The following is a 17,892-nucleotide window of genomic DNA, read 5'->3' as shown; positions in this document are numbered from 1 at the left end:
AGCTGCTTTTGTAATCCCTGTGGAATGCAGCGGTCATGGTTCCTAAGTGACTAATGACTTAACATTGTAAAAGGTGTTTCCTACCTCAGTTCCACCCACCCATCATCTAAAATGATTCAAAATATTTTGTTCCTCCTTGCCCCTTATTTCAGAACCTTGAAATTGCAGTTTGCTAGCTTTCAGACAAAAGTATACTTACTTATGTCATTCCTCTCCTTCATATGCTCAGGGTAACTATATTGCACTTTACACTAATATTGTTGCTACTCTTTACTAGAAAGAGGAGATCAGTATAGTTTCCACAAAAAGCATTGGAGAATCCTTTCTATGAATCTTCATCCAAGCAGGCACAGATTTAATTAGGCACATTAACTTCAAGTGCATGTGAAGTGTTGCAGTGGAAGGGTGTTGAAGGGTGTTGCCTTCCTTGTAATTCTCCTACAGGTCCAATTTGCAAGCTTCTCTAATTTCTGGTAATGCTGTTCACTTTGCTTTATTGTAGTCTGGTCATTTTCATGTAAAGATGTGTAAAAAGAAGTCAAGAAGAGCATATCCACAATCTGAATCCAAGGCTATGCTTGAGCATCAGCTTCTACTGTTCAGCTTACATGATGTGAGCTCTTGGCTCTGGTGAACCTAGAGAAACATCAGGAGAAAGAGGTGCTACTGTGGACTACTTGTACAGTAGGTACCTCTCTCTAGCCCATCTTGCTATGGTATCATGCTGACAATGTGCGATGGACCACGGAAAACAATTTTGCAGTCTCCAAGGTCAGAAAGAATTTATAACCCATCTGAGCTTGGGCTGCTTGTGTAACAGTGAGGAGTCCCTACAGTGAGTTGCAGGTGCCCTGCACTATGTGGTGGAACTAGGGGCACAGAGCTGGCTCTGAGCACTTAAAATTTTACTGGTTTTCCTGACCCAGCAAGTCCAAAGTGCAATGGAGCAGTTCCCTGGTAATTTTCAGTCAAAGATTGACTTACTGTTGTACAATCATTGGCCATAAACAAAGTCACTCTGTGAACTAGGTACACCTAGTTCACTTATTCCTAGAACCCTCCTTCTGGTCTGTGCCTATCCTCACACTTGGCTTCAAGTAAGCTTTATTGAACTTAAGCACTGAAAGATGACTTCCTGACACACACAGTCTAAACTGAAGAATTCCTAACTCTTTTCAAGATAGAATACCCTTCAATTTAAGATTACCCTCCCTTTGATTTTCACAGAGGACTTTCAGCAAGTGTAAAATATCAGAATGCAAAAATAAGAAGTCTCTTGAGCCTAAGGAGTTATCTCAGTGTGTTTGTCAAATGGCTCTCAAAATTGATCATTTCCTATGTCTCGTTTGGTCATTGTGATTCACCAAAAAAAAAAAAAAAAAAATGCCAGGACAGACTTTGCAGCAAAAAAAAAAAGGACAAAGCTAAAGGAGATAAATTGTGCAGCTCATTCTGACTACTTTCTAGCATCACTTTTGCAGTGAGGAGAAGCACTGCTTTGCAGGTCCACTGTATGAAACTTTGAATATGTAAAAGTGAGTCCAGAAGTGTTCATGGAGAGACAGTCTCGAAAGAATTATTTCCAAAGAAAACCGGGCAAAAGTGAAACCAGCAGTCTCTGATTAGAAGGTAACATGATCTTTTTAATAAAAAGGACACTCTCTACAATAAATGAAGAATTGACTATTCCTCAGTTTATTTAAAATTCCAGTGTAAAATTTTAACTGTATAACATTTTTAACCCCTTATTACAGGAAGTGAGAAATTTTTTTTGCTAATTTTCTTACTGTTTTCTTCTGCAAGATTTCTTACAACATTTTGCTCAGGTCATACACAGACCATTCGTTATATATCTTCATGTTAATCAATCACATTTACCATCTTAAAGGTCTTGATATCTGTAAATTTGTCACAGGAGAAGTTTACAAGTAGATGTTTGGGACCCGTCTCAAAAGGGATAAGTGTAAACTTCATACTGGATGTCTCACTGGCTTTCAGTGGTGGCACGCTAAAAGAGGAAACAAATGGAAACGTATAAACTGAAAATCGGCTTTTGCATAATGCTTGAGTTTCTTCACTAACCATCTCCCATCTAAAGTAAGAATTCCTATTAGTTCAGTGGAGAATGGCCATGCAGGCTATCGTACATATTTAAACGCTCAAGCCCATTCATTAAGGTCTCTCACAAAATCATTATGCAGTGACCCAGATAAACACACAGAGGGGGACATACTGGTATCATATGAGAGGAAACTTCATGAAGAACAGAGGTTGTAAATCAATCATATAACTGAATTATTAAAAAAGAATAATCTGAGACTATGAAGAACATTAAGACAAACTCCTGAACTGGGATAGATAATATTACCTAGAAAATGTCAGTGTTTACACAGCACAATTATGAATGCAAGCTGGAATGTTTAAGCCAATGTGTTTTGTAATTGTTGGAAAATGACATGGTTTTCCCAAGGAGCCTTACCCTGATACATTGTCTTGTCTTGCCTGAGGACAAAGTTGTATGTGATAGACAACATGAGGTTGCTAAGTTCCCTCAGGAGAGGTTGTGAATTATGGGATAGACCAAACCTGGTTGCTCAAGCACAAAAGGCAGTGGTAAATTACTGTGTATATTTGTTTGTTTGTGTTTGTCTCTGTGTGTATTCAGTTGAAGAGCAAGCTCCCATATCCCAGGTGTTTTTTAGAAGCAGCTGCATTTGCTAGTATATGTCAAAAATTGTGTGCAATTTTGTATATATTCCAAGTGGAGGACAGACTGAAAATGTAACCTTTTGGTTTCAGTTGTGAAATACTTAGAGGAAAAAGAGCTAGTCAGGAACAAAGTCATAAGGCATAAAAGTAGGAACCTGGGATCTATAGTGAAAGGAACTATTGCTGTGTTTTCATTCATCATCCAAGCACCATCTTGTAGTTGCTTGACTTTGTTTATTAATCTCCTATCACAATTATTTTGTAGAGTTCCAAAAGCAGAGCTTGAAAATCAGCGTGCCCATAATTCTTGTTTTGGAAAAACTTGATCGTTTTGTTTTTTTTTTAATTAAAAGCCCAAACCAGACCAAACTTTTATTGTGACAATCACTATTTTTTTTGTATTTCTCTTTCTGTTTGCCTTATGGATTTCAGCTATATTCAGGTTCTAGTCCCTTAGTAAAGTAAATTCACTTGTGTAAGGAGTAGATGCTTGTAATGGTTTAGTCTGTTGTTTAAAAGCTGTCCTCCTTAGTTGTGATTGTGTCTGAATAGCTATGCATGGAGCATACTCGGGGTTGTACTTTCCAGAGGTACCATTGTTTACGATCACCTGTGTTTAAACAGTCTGTGTTCATTTTTGTTCCCAAAGCTGGGACATTGATGCATCTGGTTTTTACATGGACGTCTATCTGTGTGACATAAATGCAAATCTTTTAGAAGATTTTTATATCTGTTAGGTATAGCATGGACAGAAGCAGTCATATATCCTATCGCTGGCCCTGTGATCAGAAAAAGAAGGTTCAACCCATCTGTCCAGTAGCACCACAGACAGCCTCAACAAAGTGAACTGCATGTGTTAGTCTGTGTATTTTTTTCTGGAACTGTGGGATCCTGATAGATAGGCAGGAAAACAAGTTCTGTCCAAGTTACGACAGCAGTTATTTGACCTCTGAAACTATGGAACCAAGGCCTAGCTTAGATGAAGAGCTGGTTAAAAGCTGTGTGCTTCATTATGGGATTTTACACTGACTAGTGTCCCAAGTTACAGCAAGAGTAAAATGCTGTCTCATCCCTCTGTATGGTTCCAAGTCTTCCATGCCTGTTTTCTCGTTCATGTATCTTCAATGGCAGGAAGAAAGCATTTCTCCTACTTACTCTATCTGAAGGATTCCTCTGATCAGGTCATTGCCTTCTACCTGCAGAACACAGTCCATCACTTCCATATCAATAGGATTGGTAAATAGCACTTCCACATCCACTTCTTTGTTCACTTTTGCTTCACCAAGTACCTGTGCAGAGAAAATGCTTGAAAAGTCAGGTTTTCAATATTCTTTTCTATCTGAGCCTTCTCAGTCATCAGGAGGTATTATGAGCTGCTATGATGGACCATGGCAGAATGTGAACAGAACATGTCTTCCGGGGAAGAAAGTACTTATACGAGCTCATTTTCCCCTTACTGTGCCACTACACTTTCAGCAAAGGAACAGCAATTTACCTGTATGTCGATGGCAGGATTGTCCAGGGTGATGTCTCTTTGCACTAGCACTTGAATCCCACCTTCTACATGACATAAAGCTGTTATCTCTATCATGTTGTCTGTAGTTAACTGCTGTTGATACTCAGTATATGGTATCTTAATGGGGTATTGTTTCTCTGTGAGAAAAAATAAGGAAAGGAATTAATACACACTTTTATAAGCACAGACCTAAGACACCGGTACTTTTGTACTGTTCCTTTTATACCATCTCTGGGACTAGGAACGCCTTCAGCCATCAATGGCAAACTAAATTAATTCAAATCTTTCATTTTGCTGCAAAGAGAGAGAGAAAGAGTGAATTTTTCAATATGATCCCTCCTCCATTCCTTGCTACCATATTGCCTGGCTTATTTTCCTTCCAGTTGCTTTAAAAGGTAAGACAGATTCAGGAGTTTGCCAGTGTCACTCCATTTGTTATGAGGCATGCTCTGTCAGGCCTCACTAGTCCTGCTTGCTCATGATATACTGATACGAGCCGAATGACATACTTTTTAATCTTTTTTAGCCCTATGTGCTGTTTATTTCATGTGTTTTTACAGGAGTTCCCATACTGTAATTCAAAGTAAGGAACATCAGATGGGAAGGAATCTATATCCTCTGTCCCTGAATCCAGGCCTTTACGCATTTTTGTCTATTTGTACAATAATCATGAAGTTCAGAGGAACTGTAGAGTAGCCATGCTGCATGCAAGCAAAGCCACAGAGTACCTTCCAGCAGTATACAGGGGATGAAAGATACAAATATGTATGACAAGTCACAAATGCAAAGACACACAAAAATGAGCAAGCAAATGGGGGCAATTTGAACTTCCTGGATTTCTCCAGTAGTGACAGATTTGTTAATTACAAATCCTAGCAAACAGAGCATACCTCCAGAACAGGGCAGAAATCTTTTAAATGGTTCCTGCCATCAGATACGGACAAAAAAAACCTCCCTGCTGACTGTAAATTCAGCCACTGGTTTAACACAGCCTGTATGAACACAAGACAGCACAAAGTGCCTGCCTGAGTGTAAATGCCATAAGGCATATAAGGTCTGTCTTCACTGAGAATCCAATTCCTAATGCTTTAGGGGAAGCTCATAGATCACAGCTCCAGAAATCAAATTACATATTAAGGAAATGAAATATAATTTCTGCTTCTCACTAGTGACTTGAATCCAAAGATTAACACAATATAGTTATCAGTTGTGAGTGAATGATCGCTTTAGGGATGCTATTATATATAGCTATTATCCCAAGATCCCAACAGTAACGCAGTAGCTTAATCTCATCTTTCTAGTGATACTCATAATTAGGTAGAGAATTTCTTCCATAAGGTTATCAAACTGCATCTAAAAAACAAAAATCAAAATTTTTGCGGTCTTTACTCCTCAACAGTTCCTGCGCTACAAACTTTCTTCTCTGTTGAGCTTAGCGAGCTATTTCAGCTATTTCTATTCCTCACACTATTAATTGCATTCTGATGTGCTAATGGATCAAGTTTTTTGTTTCTGCAGTTAGCCGTGTCCTTTTAGTTTTCAGTAAGGCTCATTGTAGCCGATCAGTTGGACTTGATTCCTGTTTTCATGTTGTCCTTAATATTTTAAATGCAAATTTTGTTAAAAGAAACTTCTTGTTTACTCACCATCTTATTTTCACTCCTAAGATACATTTTCCAAACTGTAAATAGTACTTAAGGAAATGATGGTGTGAAACATGTCTTTTTAGTATGTTTGTAATCAGTGTCATTTTTTTCAGCCTCTTCTGCACAGAAATTCAAGATTGCAGTTTTTTAGAGCTTTTTCCCAAGTTGACCAGCTTCTAATGCCTATTTGCCGATAAAACAATTACACAATTATGATTAAAAGTTATCGGAAAAATTACCTTCCTTAGGAGACAAAGTGACAAATACGGAGTCTTTCCAGATCTCCTTAACTGGTCTTCTCGTGTACACAGTGCTCCAAGCAGTCATATTTATGTGAAGAGCCTTAGCATCAGGCTGTAAGTTTGCGAGAACCAGAGTGAGATTGATATCTTTCCCAACATCTAAAGGGCCAGCCACCTTGAACTTCCCTGAGATGTCAGGCTTTAGATCTATTTCATGTGGTGTTGGTGCTGTAGGATCAAACTTATCCTCAAGTCCCAGCTTCTTACGGGCTTTTTTAAAAACGTCTCTTTCTTTTGCTGACCCTGCCAGAGAGAACCATGACAATTATCATCAGTTGTTAACATGCAACTCTTGTTTTATATGATTGCTAGAGTCAAGCCAGCAGAATGTATGTAGTGTCTGTACTTACAGACGAACAAACCCCATGTTTTCCACAGCCACACCTGATTATGTGGATTTGCAGTCACTAGTGTAACTGTCCTAATAGCGATGTTTTGTAACACAAAATCTTAAGTCCAGAGTTTCACATTCTTCCCATTTCTGTGTCTTTTTATGACTGGAATATTTAGAAACGTAAATTCTAATTTGCTAAGATAGAAAAGGCCCCTAATATAAGGGAAGGTTGACAACACTGGGTTGACTCTGGCCAGCAGCCAAACATCCACTCATCTTCTCACTCACTCCCCATTCCTGCAGGATGGGGAGAAAACAGAAGGCAGGCAAGAAGACTCATAGATTGAGATAATGGTAGCTAAACAGGGAAGGTACTGGAGCAAAGCAAAAAGAGGAATACATTAACTACTCCATACTGGCTCACAGATGTCCAGCCGCATCCTGGAAAGCAGGGCCTCAACAGACTTAAAGGGTTTTTGAAAATAGAGATGCCATACCCATGATCCCCCATGCCCTGTTTCCTCCAGCTTTCTCTAAAGCTTTGTTGCTGTGCACTCAATCATATGGCATGGGTTTACTTTGGGTTGGCTGTGCTGGCAGGGTCCCATCCCAGCCTCTCACCTACCTATAGCCTACTCAGCTGCAGTGGGGAGGGAGAAGGAAGGCCTTGACCCACTGCAGGAGCTAACAGCCAAAACGGTGGTGTGTCCACAAGGCCTTTAGCAGGGCAGCAACTTCATCCCAGCTGTAGCCAGTGCACAAGGGACACTAGCTGTCTGGGCTGCGTTTTACCATGCATGCTTTTCATTTTTCTAGTATATATTGCTAGTAGCGCTGGTCATTGTTTGCACTCGTACTATCAAACCTAAAAGTCTGGCAAGTTTACCAGGTTTGACCCTTTGAAAGAGAGGCTTTTCCTAGGCCTAGATGTTGATTTAGCTTGGATTTCTGTGACAGGTGTTTCATCCTGCTGTTGAATAGCTGGGCTGGTGATGTAGACTAATTCTCTCAAAACGGAGGCAGTCAGTGCACATTAGTAACAGGTAGGTGGAACATTGCACGCTTCACTTGGAGATACTTGGACCTGCTTTACTTAGCTCCCACAAAGCAGGTCTGTATCAGGAAGGACAAGGCAGTATTTTTTACTTGTTACCTTCTGTTCCCTTTTTTATTAGAACTAAATAAACTGAATATAAATTTTGTTCTTAACTTACAGGTGCCAAAGTTGCCTACTAGGAGACTAACCTAAAGTTTATATAAGTTCAGGTATGAAGCAGCTATGTAACTAGAAGAACCAGTCATTTTATTACCTTCTTCATATTTATAATGATTGGTGACATCTACACGATCATCTCTACCAACTGCCTTGGTGCTCATGAATTGGCCAATTACAGTAGACTCAGAGTACATTAATGTTTTCTTTCCAGTGGCAGGATCGTAGTTCCAGTACATACAGTCTGCATTCACTTCTGCAAATACAAAGGGGCAGTCGTAGTCCAGATCTACATCTCCTTCTTTGATGGCGTTCCGTGAGGCAGGACCACACTGATAAATTCCTACCACATCAAGAAAAAAAACCAAATACACCTAATTAACTCTTTTACAGGGAACCTTGTACTAGACAGATATTTGTCAATGACTCTGAAATTCCTTGTTCTGTTGTCTCATGCTAGCTCTTTCACCCATGTAGATCCTCATACCAGAACAATTGTCAATGTGTATTGTGTTTATTCTGGAGGTACACTTGATTTTATTTTTTTTTTTTTTTTTTTTTTATATTATCCCTTGATTTTCAATAGCTCTGGATGCCTACATTGGAAATACAGAAATTGTTGCAAAAGACTGCTTCTAAGAGTCTCAGTTTGTTTCTTGCCATCCACCTATGCTCTGAGGCTTTTCTAATGTGATAAAGTGTTCTTTTCTGTTATTCTGCTCCTGAGAAATTACTTTTACAATGGTTTTACATGTTTTTTTCTGTTTCTCTGAAAGTCATTTGTAATTTTCCAGCATTATTCCTGTGTACCTCCACTTTGTTCTTGGGGAGTTGCATCCAGAATTTGCCATCCACTGTATGAGGAGCCCAAGTCACTACGGGAAAACCAGCTTTCGTTCCAGACATGAAAATTCCTGCATGCAAGAATGGACAAAGTAAGCTACTAGTATGTGTTTCTGAATTCTTGTCCACATCCATTAATCAGCCATCTTGGGTAAATGCTTGAATTTGCATAGGTTCTTGCCTGACACTGACCACTTCAGCTCTGATTCTGACTATATTAACCAGATAGGGGTTGAAAACTGCATTGTGAAAGGCATAAGTGTTCAAGGGCAGAAGGCAAATTTGTAGAATTATACAAATCATACAAAATTTGAGCCTGTTTTTCTCTAAAAATTTTGTGCATGTGCTCTCCCTTAGTTTTAGCCGTTTTCCTTACGGCACAGTGCTAGTTACTTATATTTAGTAAAGAGCCAGAACAAACACAGGAGTAAACAAGGCAAAAAGTGAGGAACCACACCTGTTCTAAGCCAAATGCAAGCTTGTTTGAATTACATTTGATGCTAAGTAGTGGCAATAATTAAATTGTTTTCACTGCGAATGGTGTCAATACAAAACAAACAAAAAAGGCAGGAAAGCTCATTCTGTTGAAATTTCGCAGCTTAATGTGAACTGTCTTTTAAGAGAGTTCCAAAATAAGTCAGGTCCCACTGTTTGACATTTCTCGTGTAATACCACAATTTTTCATTCATCTGGGGCATCATTGCTGTAACTTTGCCTGCCCTGGCTTCAATTCACTGCTGTAAATCATGTTGTTCTCTGTTTAACTGAAAAAGAGTGGAAACAACAAGTTTGTAGTATTACTTTGTAGGATTTTTTAAATTGATCCTGTGTGGGGGTAATTCTTTTTAAGGCAACTTTTAAGAAGTTAACAAAGCATTTGTCATTAGAATCTATACTCTGCACCTTAAAAGTCTAGGATATCCATACTATTAAATATTATAGAGCCTTACCATATGCTGTCAGCTGCCCTGTCCAAATGATTTCCAGAAGCATCGTAAAACTCATCCACACGCAGATTTCTGTCTGCATCGTGTGCAGAGCTGAAGTTTGTAATTGTACGAGTGGGAATCCCCAGACATCTGAGCGCTGAAGAGAAAATACACAGTCATAGTCAGAAAGCTTATTCCTGGAATATGAAGTTTCATATAACACACGATGTTTTGAAAGATTTTCATGTAGGAAGTATCAGTGCTTCTTTCAATAGAATCTATGCAGTGTCAGTTACGTTCATGATATAGAACATACCTGTAGTCAATACCGCTGCAAAAACCCAACATTGTCCATATCTAACAGGTTTGAATCCTGATTTCTTCCAGTTTTGCAGGATTTCACCACTTCCAGTCCAGCTGCTTGGATTTTTCCCACCCTCATAATCTCCACTCCAGTTTCCTAGCAGCACCCCTTGGTCATCATTTGCATTGACCTGTAAAAATATTCACTAAATTTATAATGAGAATAATGTGTTGTAGCGATAGAGGAGTGGGCAGGCGGAAAGCCTCAAATGACATAGTGGACAAAAGTCAGTGCTTTGTGCAGCTGGCCTTGAGGAAGAAGCCATATCTTTTTAGGGAAGTGAAATTATGTGCTCTCAAAAGATGAGCATTTAGTCTTTGTTTCTCCCACCTGTGTACCGTAGCACCCGGTAAGAAGACAAACATCAGTTCTCAGTAAACCTTTCTGACATGAGGTGGCACCTTTACCACTGTATGATTGAACAGCATCATCAAAGTATATCATACAGGCAGCTGTCAGAACATGCCTGAATCATGTTGTAGTGACCCCTCAGCAAATTTACATTATATTAGGGAAAGTGTCACAGTAACAACAACAAATGTGTCACAGTAGAGTAACCCCATACATTGCTATAGGTGAGGAAGCTAACTACTTAAAAGAACAGTTAGTAGTTTGGACTTTGTGTTACTCACCACCGCACTGAGAACACGGCCCAGATATTTGGGGTCATTTCGGTGAGCTACATCTGTAGCAGGATCCTGACGATAGTATAAGCTTCGATCCAGCATGGAAAGGCAAATATTGAGAATATCTTCTTGAAACTGTGTTACAGAAATGTTAGTGTTACTACAGTTGACTAAAAATCAGGATAAGTAGAGCCATGTAAATGTTTAATGTTTTTTTAGTCACCAAATGAAGTGCTGCAGCTCAGCCAGGAATTATGGTATAAAAATGAGGCCTCGGCAAACTGTGAGGATTGGAACTCAAAAGGAGCTTTTCAAAACTATGAATCCACGGGCTTAAGGCCAGAACTTTACTTCTCAGCATTGCTACAGTAGTTTGCTTCCTATCAGACGTTCAGGTTTCTGCTGGCTGCACCTCTGCATCCTACGTCAAATCACAGACTTAAGCAATTGCAAATCCTTGTATTTTTCATTATAACAGGGCGTGGCATGATTTCTGATCTCATTACCAGGCTCTTGCTCTTCAGATATGGATGACTGAAATGAACTTGATAAAGTAAACATGCTCTGGTCACCCAGTTTGTATGAAAAGTAGAGCATGAAACACTGCCTGGTGTTTCGGTTCTGCACTTACCTGGCCATAGTTCCATCCAAAGCCGTTGATATGGTTTTTGTTGCCCGCAAAAATAATGCCAAACTCTTCTAGCACATATTCCTCACACTCAGACGTGTTAGGCATGAACACATCATCATCTGGAAAGCCAAACCAGAGGTATGTACCAAAACTTGAGGAGCCTGTCTCCATCAATAAGATTGCTTGAAGATATCCATCTATGCTTTGCTGTGCTTGCTGTTATAAACAGACCCTGAAATTAGGATTTCCTATAGTTTGAGGGAGGGGTGGGGGGTGTCGTGAGTGAAGACACTGTCAAATCTGGGAAAATATGGCAGCTGGTAGGTATGACTCTTTTTTCTTGGTTCTACAGAGACCCGGTGCTTTCTTTTATACTTAGGCAGAAGTAGGGAAGCTCTGTCAAAAGCAGTACTTTATCGGCTTGAGCAGAACCTAACCTTTTAGGGCAAGGAGCTGTCCAGTACGTATGTGATAAAGAGCTGATTTTATGTACTATTTTCTTTTCTCACTGGTACATTATGTGGTTAATTAAAGAACTCTAGATAAATGTAGAAGCTGCAAATATTAATGCTCAACAAGCAACTTGGTTCTTTCAGGGAAAATCTGACGTGCATACCTGAAGACCATGGGTTAAAGAGCAAAACAAAAGTGCCAAGGCTTGCTGGAGAGGAGCTGCCACTTGAAGTACTTTGAACACTCAGCCTGTAGCGTCCAAGGACAGCATTAGGTGGGCTGGAAATGGAGACGCTCACAGAGTTGGAACTGGTGGATTGTAGAACTGCACTCCAACTCTCTGTGCTCACTGTGCTGGAGATACCAAATGTGGCCTGGGTCTTAGCCAGCTTTGAGGGTTTTGGACCTTTTAAGGAAAATAAGCATCATTATTGTTTTCTGAGCTTGCTGAAATAGAAATTTAGTCAGCAACAGACTGAGCAGAAATGTAACCTTCTGCTCATATTAGTTTGTGCCACGTGTTGGAAACAAAAGGAAACTATCACGGCTAGCTGGGATGGGAGTAATACAACAAAACACTTCAAACAGCTAGTTCCATGAATTTATGAACCACCATCTTGGCTCCAAAGTTTTATCTTGCTGTCTTATAGTGCATATTGGGGCAAAAGAATGTCATGAGGCAGCGTTACTCTCTGTGAAAAAAGTTGGGAGCCATACCTGTTTCTGCAGTGAATGTTAAGTTTTGCTCAGGTTGTTCTGTTCCATTGAAGGTGACAGTGAAGGCCTGTCCTCTCCTCACGATCAGTTCTTTGCTAGAAAATTTACTTGTGTGGTGATCTCTTGCATTTTCTTTCAGATGCCAGTTGGTACTTGGCTGTGTTGCAGCTATGAAAGAAGTGGGAAGAGCAAGAAAACTTGAGGGTGCCTCCAAGGAGGAAGGAACCCAGCCACACCTTATAAGGAGGAACAAGCACAGAAACCACTTTGAAGAATCATATTACTTTCTTCAGGTAGCTAGTGCTCATGTGAGGTTTCCGTCCAAAATAGAATTAATTTGTGATAATTTTGTTGGGTTTTTTAATTTTCCTTTTTGAGGGAAACTCCTCCTTGCACAGACTATTAGAGATTATCTGCATAATTAACTATAGCAGGAATAGCATATTTGGTACTAAGGAGAAATCACAAAGACATCTAAGAGAGAATTGAATACTTGAGAGTTAGTTACTTGGATAGTTCACTCAGGATGTCATCCATTCCAAGGCATGGTGTTTTATTAACAGTGGCACAGCCTTGCTTCCTCTGAATGAGAAATAAAGAAATCTGACTGAGACATTTGGAAAAATCAGACCAGACATTTGGATTAAACATTATGGGCAAAGGCTGAGAATGTGGGCTACTGACAAGAAATACTAACATAAGAATACTAGTCAAGCAGAATGTATCTGACAGGCAGCTTCCTGTAAGCCAGCCAGCATTTGCAGATCATGTATGGTAGCTGTAAATGTAAGGATTTCATAGGTAGGTGTCAAAACTCTAGTGAATAGCCATAGAAGGTTCTTTAGAACTCAGAAAACGAAGCCATCTTAGCCATTTCTAAGCCATCTTAGTATTTTTCTTTAATGTACCCAGAATAAGCTATATCAGAATAATCTTTTGTAAACGGGTTCATTTATATAACTCATGACATCCTTTTCCACTGATACCCAGATTTCTTCCCTCACTTTAGTAACTGTGTTAAAGAGATGAATATATAGGAGGAAGAGTTCAGCACTGAAGAGTAAGTGACCTCTTCTGTAATAGTTTGATTCTCCTCAGTATTACTTCCTGTCCTTCTTTGCATTGGGATTCTCTTCACCAACTCTGTAGGAATCATCAGCGACACTTGAATTTCCTTAAATGTCACCCTTATTGTGCTCTTGTTTTAGGATTGGAAATCAGTCCCTAGAATAGCCTACCCGCCTTCGTTTTTTTTTCTGATCACAACTCTTCCTTACATACCCCTGAAGCGCCATGCAGCAACTGCATGGCAACGACACACCAGGACATGATGAGGCGGCTTATTCCTGAAGGCAGACTGCCAGTGACATAGGAGTGACATGTACTAATAAGTGAACTTCAGAAGCTGCCATGGGACAAGTACACAGGAGTAAGGCAAACTGACAGCGCACAGACTGGGATGAACCTATGTGAGGCTCCCCAGACAGCTCTGACATAGTCACACACAACCTGTTATTTATAGCTTATTAAATTTAAATGTATTTTCCTACCTCTCCCACTTATGCACACATCTCTTCTGTTGGAACGGAGTAAAGACATTATCTGGAAGTTAAAACTTCCAGCTGCTACTGCTGCGTGCTCATTAGCAGAGAATCATGGAATCACAGGAAGTTAGGGGTTGGAAGGGACCTCGAGAGATCATTGAGCCCAACCCCCCTTGCCAGAGCAGGGTCACCTATAACAGGTCATGCAGGAATGTGTCCAGGTGGGTTTTGAATGTCTCCAGAGAAGGAGACCCCACAACCTCCCTGGTCAGCCTGTTCCAGTTCTCTGTCGCCCTGACAGTAAATAAGTTTTTCCTCTTGTTTATATGGAACCTCCTATGCTCAAGCTTGTATACATTGCCTCTTGTCGTGTCATTGGGCGTAATTGAGAAGAGCCTGGCACCATCCTCCTGGTTCTCTCCCTTTATATATTTATAACCATTGATGAGGTCACCTATTACTCTTCTCCAAGCTGAAGAGATACAGCTCCCTCAGCCTTTCCTCATAAGGGAGGTGTTCTATTGGTTCATCACGGTCATTCTTCCATCCAGCAGCACCCCCAGATCCCTTTCCTCTTCACTGCTCTCACACAGCTCAGTGTCCAGCCTGTACTGGTGCTCGGGGTTCTTCCTATGCAGATCCAAGACTCGTACCCAGATGGAAGATTCAAAGAATACCTCTTTGCAGGCTCCCATCACTATGTTGCTCTGCTTCTTTCTTCCCACGTGTCCCATTGTGTGGGCATATGCTCTTAATTCTAATACACGAATAGGATGCTTGCAAGTTTGACTCCTGCCTTAGTTATAATAACAATGACACTTAAAAGTGACAGAAGCTGAGATAATTATTTTGAGTATGAGAATATGAGACAACTTGATGAGTCCTTTGTAGTAGTAGTATGCTGCAGTGTATCAAAACCCTTAAAAAGTCACACTGTCTAATGTATAGGATCTTTTTAGGTGTTTTTCCCTTTTCTTTATGCACCACCTGTATTAAGGTAGATCCGTTAGAGGTTGGCCTGTGGATTTATATGTACTTAATGGGAAAAAAGTGTGTGTGTTGGGAGGGCAGGAGGAGAGAGAGTGAACACAGTGATGAACACACACATACCTGCACACAGAACCTCAGAGGATTTTTGCATTCAGATTCTCCGTGGTGATGTGAGGAGCATCCCTGAGCACTTCTAACATCTCCATCTGAGCTTGTGCTTGGTATATCTTGGGCCCTGGGTGTTTCACAAGCAGGTGCTGACCATGTTGTTCGTTAAAATGCTGCTATTGCTTCTTGCATTTTGTGCGATGAGAAAATTGTGGTTGAGAAGGACAGGATGGTGTATGATACTTAAAGAGAAAGTTTTCAGGGATCACCTTGCTCAAATGTCTGGGATAGGTTTTTGGCAAATTGTTGCTTAAAAGGAAGTGTTACAATGCAGAAACAAGCGGTTTTGCGGGTTTTTTTCCCCTCTTGTTGTAGATGAAGGTTTTTACTACCCCTTTTACTATATAATTTATTTTTTTAAGGAGAAGTATTATTCTACTCAGTTCAGTCTTTTCTGCTTGACTTACCAAATTGCATTTCGCCATTTAATCAAGCTCTGCTCGGGGGAAGAGATTTGTGAGGGAATCAGTAGCCTCATAATGGTCATACACACCTGATTCCTTCCCAAACAATGTTCTGCTCTTAAACAGGTAAACATTTAGATGGTATTACATTTAGCAGATGCATTGAGACAGTCACTAACTACGAGGTCATCAGAGCAGCCAAACAAAAGATGCTGTTGAGGGCTGCTAGCACAAATAGACCAGGTCAATGACATGAACTATTTCAGATAATAGTATATGACCGAACACTTGTTTTAAGAGTTCGTGCAATCAGTTCTTCTAAAACTGTCAAAATGGGCTAATTGTGCCTCACTTAACCCCTTGGGGGGAAAGCAGTGCCTGTCATTTCTGTGCTCTTTGGATGGTTGTTTATTTCCTGAACTTAATCACATTATTAATTTCCTGAGCTTTTCAAGCCTACATGGCATAAATCCAGCACAGCATGAACTATACGCCTAGAAGAGGGGAAGTGGTGTCATCTGCACTGAGGCCTCATTATGCATTTTTACAGAAGTTCCAGAAAGTCAGGCCTAGGGAGGAACATGGCTGAACTTGCTACAGTGCATCGATTTAAGATACTTTCCTAAGAACCTTCTGCTGGACATCTTCTTGCTTTGTTTGTATTTTAGAATGCCTTTGCCTTTCACACTAATTTTAACAAATAATTAAAATGACATTGCAGTTTGCTTACTCTGAATCTACAAGTTAATATCACAGATATTCTCATCAACACAGATCCAGTCATACCTGAACTACACTCCAATTCATCAAGCTTCATGCTAAAAGATAGTCTGCAGTTTGCTATAACTCCATAACTTCTTTTCCTCTATTTGCAGTTTTGTAATATCTAACTCCAATGATAATGAATAGATTATCTTCTTTTCCTTGTTTGTGTCTGCTGAAAATTCAGGAAAGAAAAACGCTGAAATTGTCTAATCATGATTTCAAAATTCAGTGTACTGCAACAATTGCGAGCAGTTTATAAAGCATTAACCCACAGAGAAAGCTAGCATATGGTACATTATTCAGTTGTCCTTTCTTTTCCTTTTTTTTTTTTTTTTTTTTTTTACTTACCTGCCATGCTTGCTTGCTCCTCTGTGCGTTGGACTTTGTATTTCTGTGAGCAACTGTAGGCCTATATGATAAGACTTCAAGCTCTGGCTGTGTTGCAGCATTTATAGAGAAAACTTCAGGCCTCTCCTTATGTTCAAACCAATTATAATTCACATTAGGTGGGTGAGGCACATAAGTCATAACAGTGGGCATGTAAACTTCCTAGTGACCATATATTAGCTCATGGTTTTTAACACATTGCACTTATGCAATTCAGGCTATTTATCCAGAGGGTTGACTGAGATGCTTAGAAAAGTAGAGCATTTAATTGCATACCTGAAATCCAGAATTTCACATAGAATGATGTGTCACTCAGGAAGGGATATTTTTTGAGTCATGAATATCTTTTCCCAGTATGATCCACAGATGACTATTCATGCAATAAAAGTGTATATTCATAATAAAACTAATAGGGTTCCTTCCCTATGAGTCTATTCCTAAGTCTTGGAAAAAACACAGAACTTTTAATGTATCTCATCAACCCTTTTTTTGGGATCACCACAATAATGCCTTTGTGTCAGCCCTTCCTTAGAGTCTCTGTGAATTATACTAATGGTATTAATGCTGTAAATGGAATGTAAGCTACTATTAATCTGACAAACCAAACCACCGAATGATGAACACTCACTGAATGCTGAACAGCTCTGAGGAGTGGATTTCAAGTAGTAACTCTCCCTGCACAAAGAGAAACTTCATCCTCGTAAAATAAAACACTCATTTTGTAGCAGGTACAAGTTACTACTATAATTTGTGCTTCTGTACTGGCTACTCATCTGACTATAAAGATGCAACAATAAATGTTGAAATCCATGCATGCGCAGATGAATGTGGAAATGAATTTATTAACACGGCCTCATAGTATTCCTTTTTATTAGATTTAACTCTTCATTTTTCTTATGAGGCCTCTATCGATTTGATATCTCTCTCTCTGTGTTTCACTCCTTACATTTCCTTACAGAGATGTGAGTACGATATTTGTTCTTGTTATTACCTTATGTCACTTACCTACAAACGAGGAGAAGAGACTGAGGAATCTCAGGAGTGTTAGTGCTTACCCTGAAGAACTTCAATGGTGGAAATTTCATTAGATTAGAAACTGGCAAGCGCAGTGTCAGTGTATAAAATGGGACAGTAGGCAGGAGAAAGAGCTGACAAATTATAGTAGTCATCAACTAGTCTGATGTCAATTTCTCAACAACACTGAAGTAGATAAACTTGTTAGCATCCAGAGGATGATAAAAGCTAGCATGGAGTTGCTTTGAAGTCAGTCAAACCCATCTAATTTTTTTTTTTCTGTGACATATCAATACACTATTGGAGAAGAAGTAAGAAGCAGAAGCTGTCGTACAGA

The 17,892-nt window shown here is 39.7% G+C and overlaps 1 protein-coding gene and 1 long non-coding RNA gene across 4 annotated transcripts in view; one reads left to right on the top strand and one right to left on the bottom strand.

The window, feature by feature from the left end:
• Positions 1-12,627, top strand: part of LOC139803409 (uncharacterized) — a 52,705-nt gene extending 40,078 nt beyond the window's left edge. For 2 of the 3 annotated variants that reach the window (XR_011729005.1, XR_011729003.1), the window contains exons 4-6: positions 8,497-8,655; positions 11,710-11,840; positions 12,423-12,627. This is a non-coding gene — a long non-coding RNA (uncharacterized lncRNA). The remainder of the gene's footprint in view (positions 1-8,496; positions 8,656-11,709; positions 11,841-12,422) is intronic. The other variant, XR_011729004.1, reaches the window with a different exon arrangement.
• On the bottom strand, positions 1,088-17,438 carry LOC139803407 (protein-glutamine gamma-glutamyltransferase E-like). Its single transcript, XM_071759542.1, has 13 exons — positions 16,503-17,438; positions 12,284-12,451; positions 11,730-11,972; positions 11,114-11,232; positions 10,489-10,617; positions 9,809-9,986; positions 9,514-9,649; positions 8,531-8,634; positions 7,818-8,063; positions 6,111-6,416; positions 4,205-4,362; positions 3,865-3,998; positions 1,088-2,008 (listed from the first exon to the last, which is right to left on the bottom strand). The coding sequence occupies exons 1-13, from the start codon at positions 16,507-16,509 to the stop codon at positions 1,861-1,863; spliced, it is 2,076 nt and encodes a 691-aa protein (XP_071615643.1). The 5' UTR covers positions 16,510-17,438; the 3' UTR covers positions 1,088-1,860.
• Positions 17,439-17,892: the final 454 nt, after the last annotated feature.

This window comes from Heliangelus exortis, chromosome 16 (assembly GCF_036169615.1).
Source record: "Heliangelus exortis chromosome 16, bHelExo1.hap1, whole genome shotgun sequence".
Taxonomy (NCBI): domain Eukaryota; kingdom Metazoa; phylum Chordata; class Aves; order Apodiformes; family Trochilidae; genus Heliangelus; species Heliangelus exortis.
The sequence above is the reverse complement of the archived record's forward strand: the minus strand, read 5'-3'. Positions and strand labels throughout refer to the sequence as shown.

Bases quoted from the DNA above. Each gene is read 5' to 3' on its own strand.
- LOC139803407 (XM_071759542.1), bottom strand. The intron at 8,064-8,530 runs GTACACAGGAAT...TTGATGTGGTAG, and splicing joins TCCCCAAGAACAAAGTGGAG to GAATTTATCAGTGTGGTCCT. The intron at 6,417-7,817 runs GTAATAAAATGA...TCTCTCTGGCAG, and splicing joins TCATTATAAATATGAAGAAG to GGTCAGCAAAAGAAAGAGAC.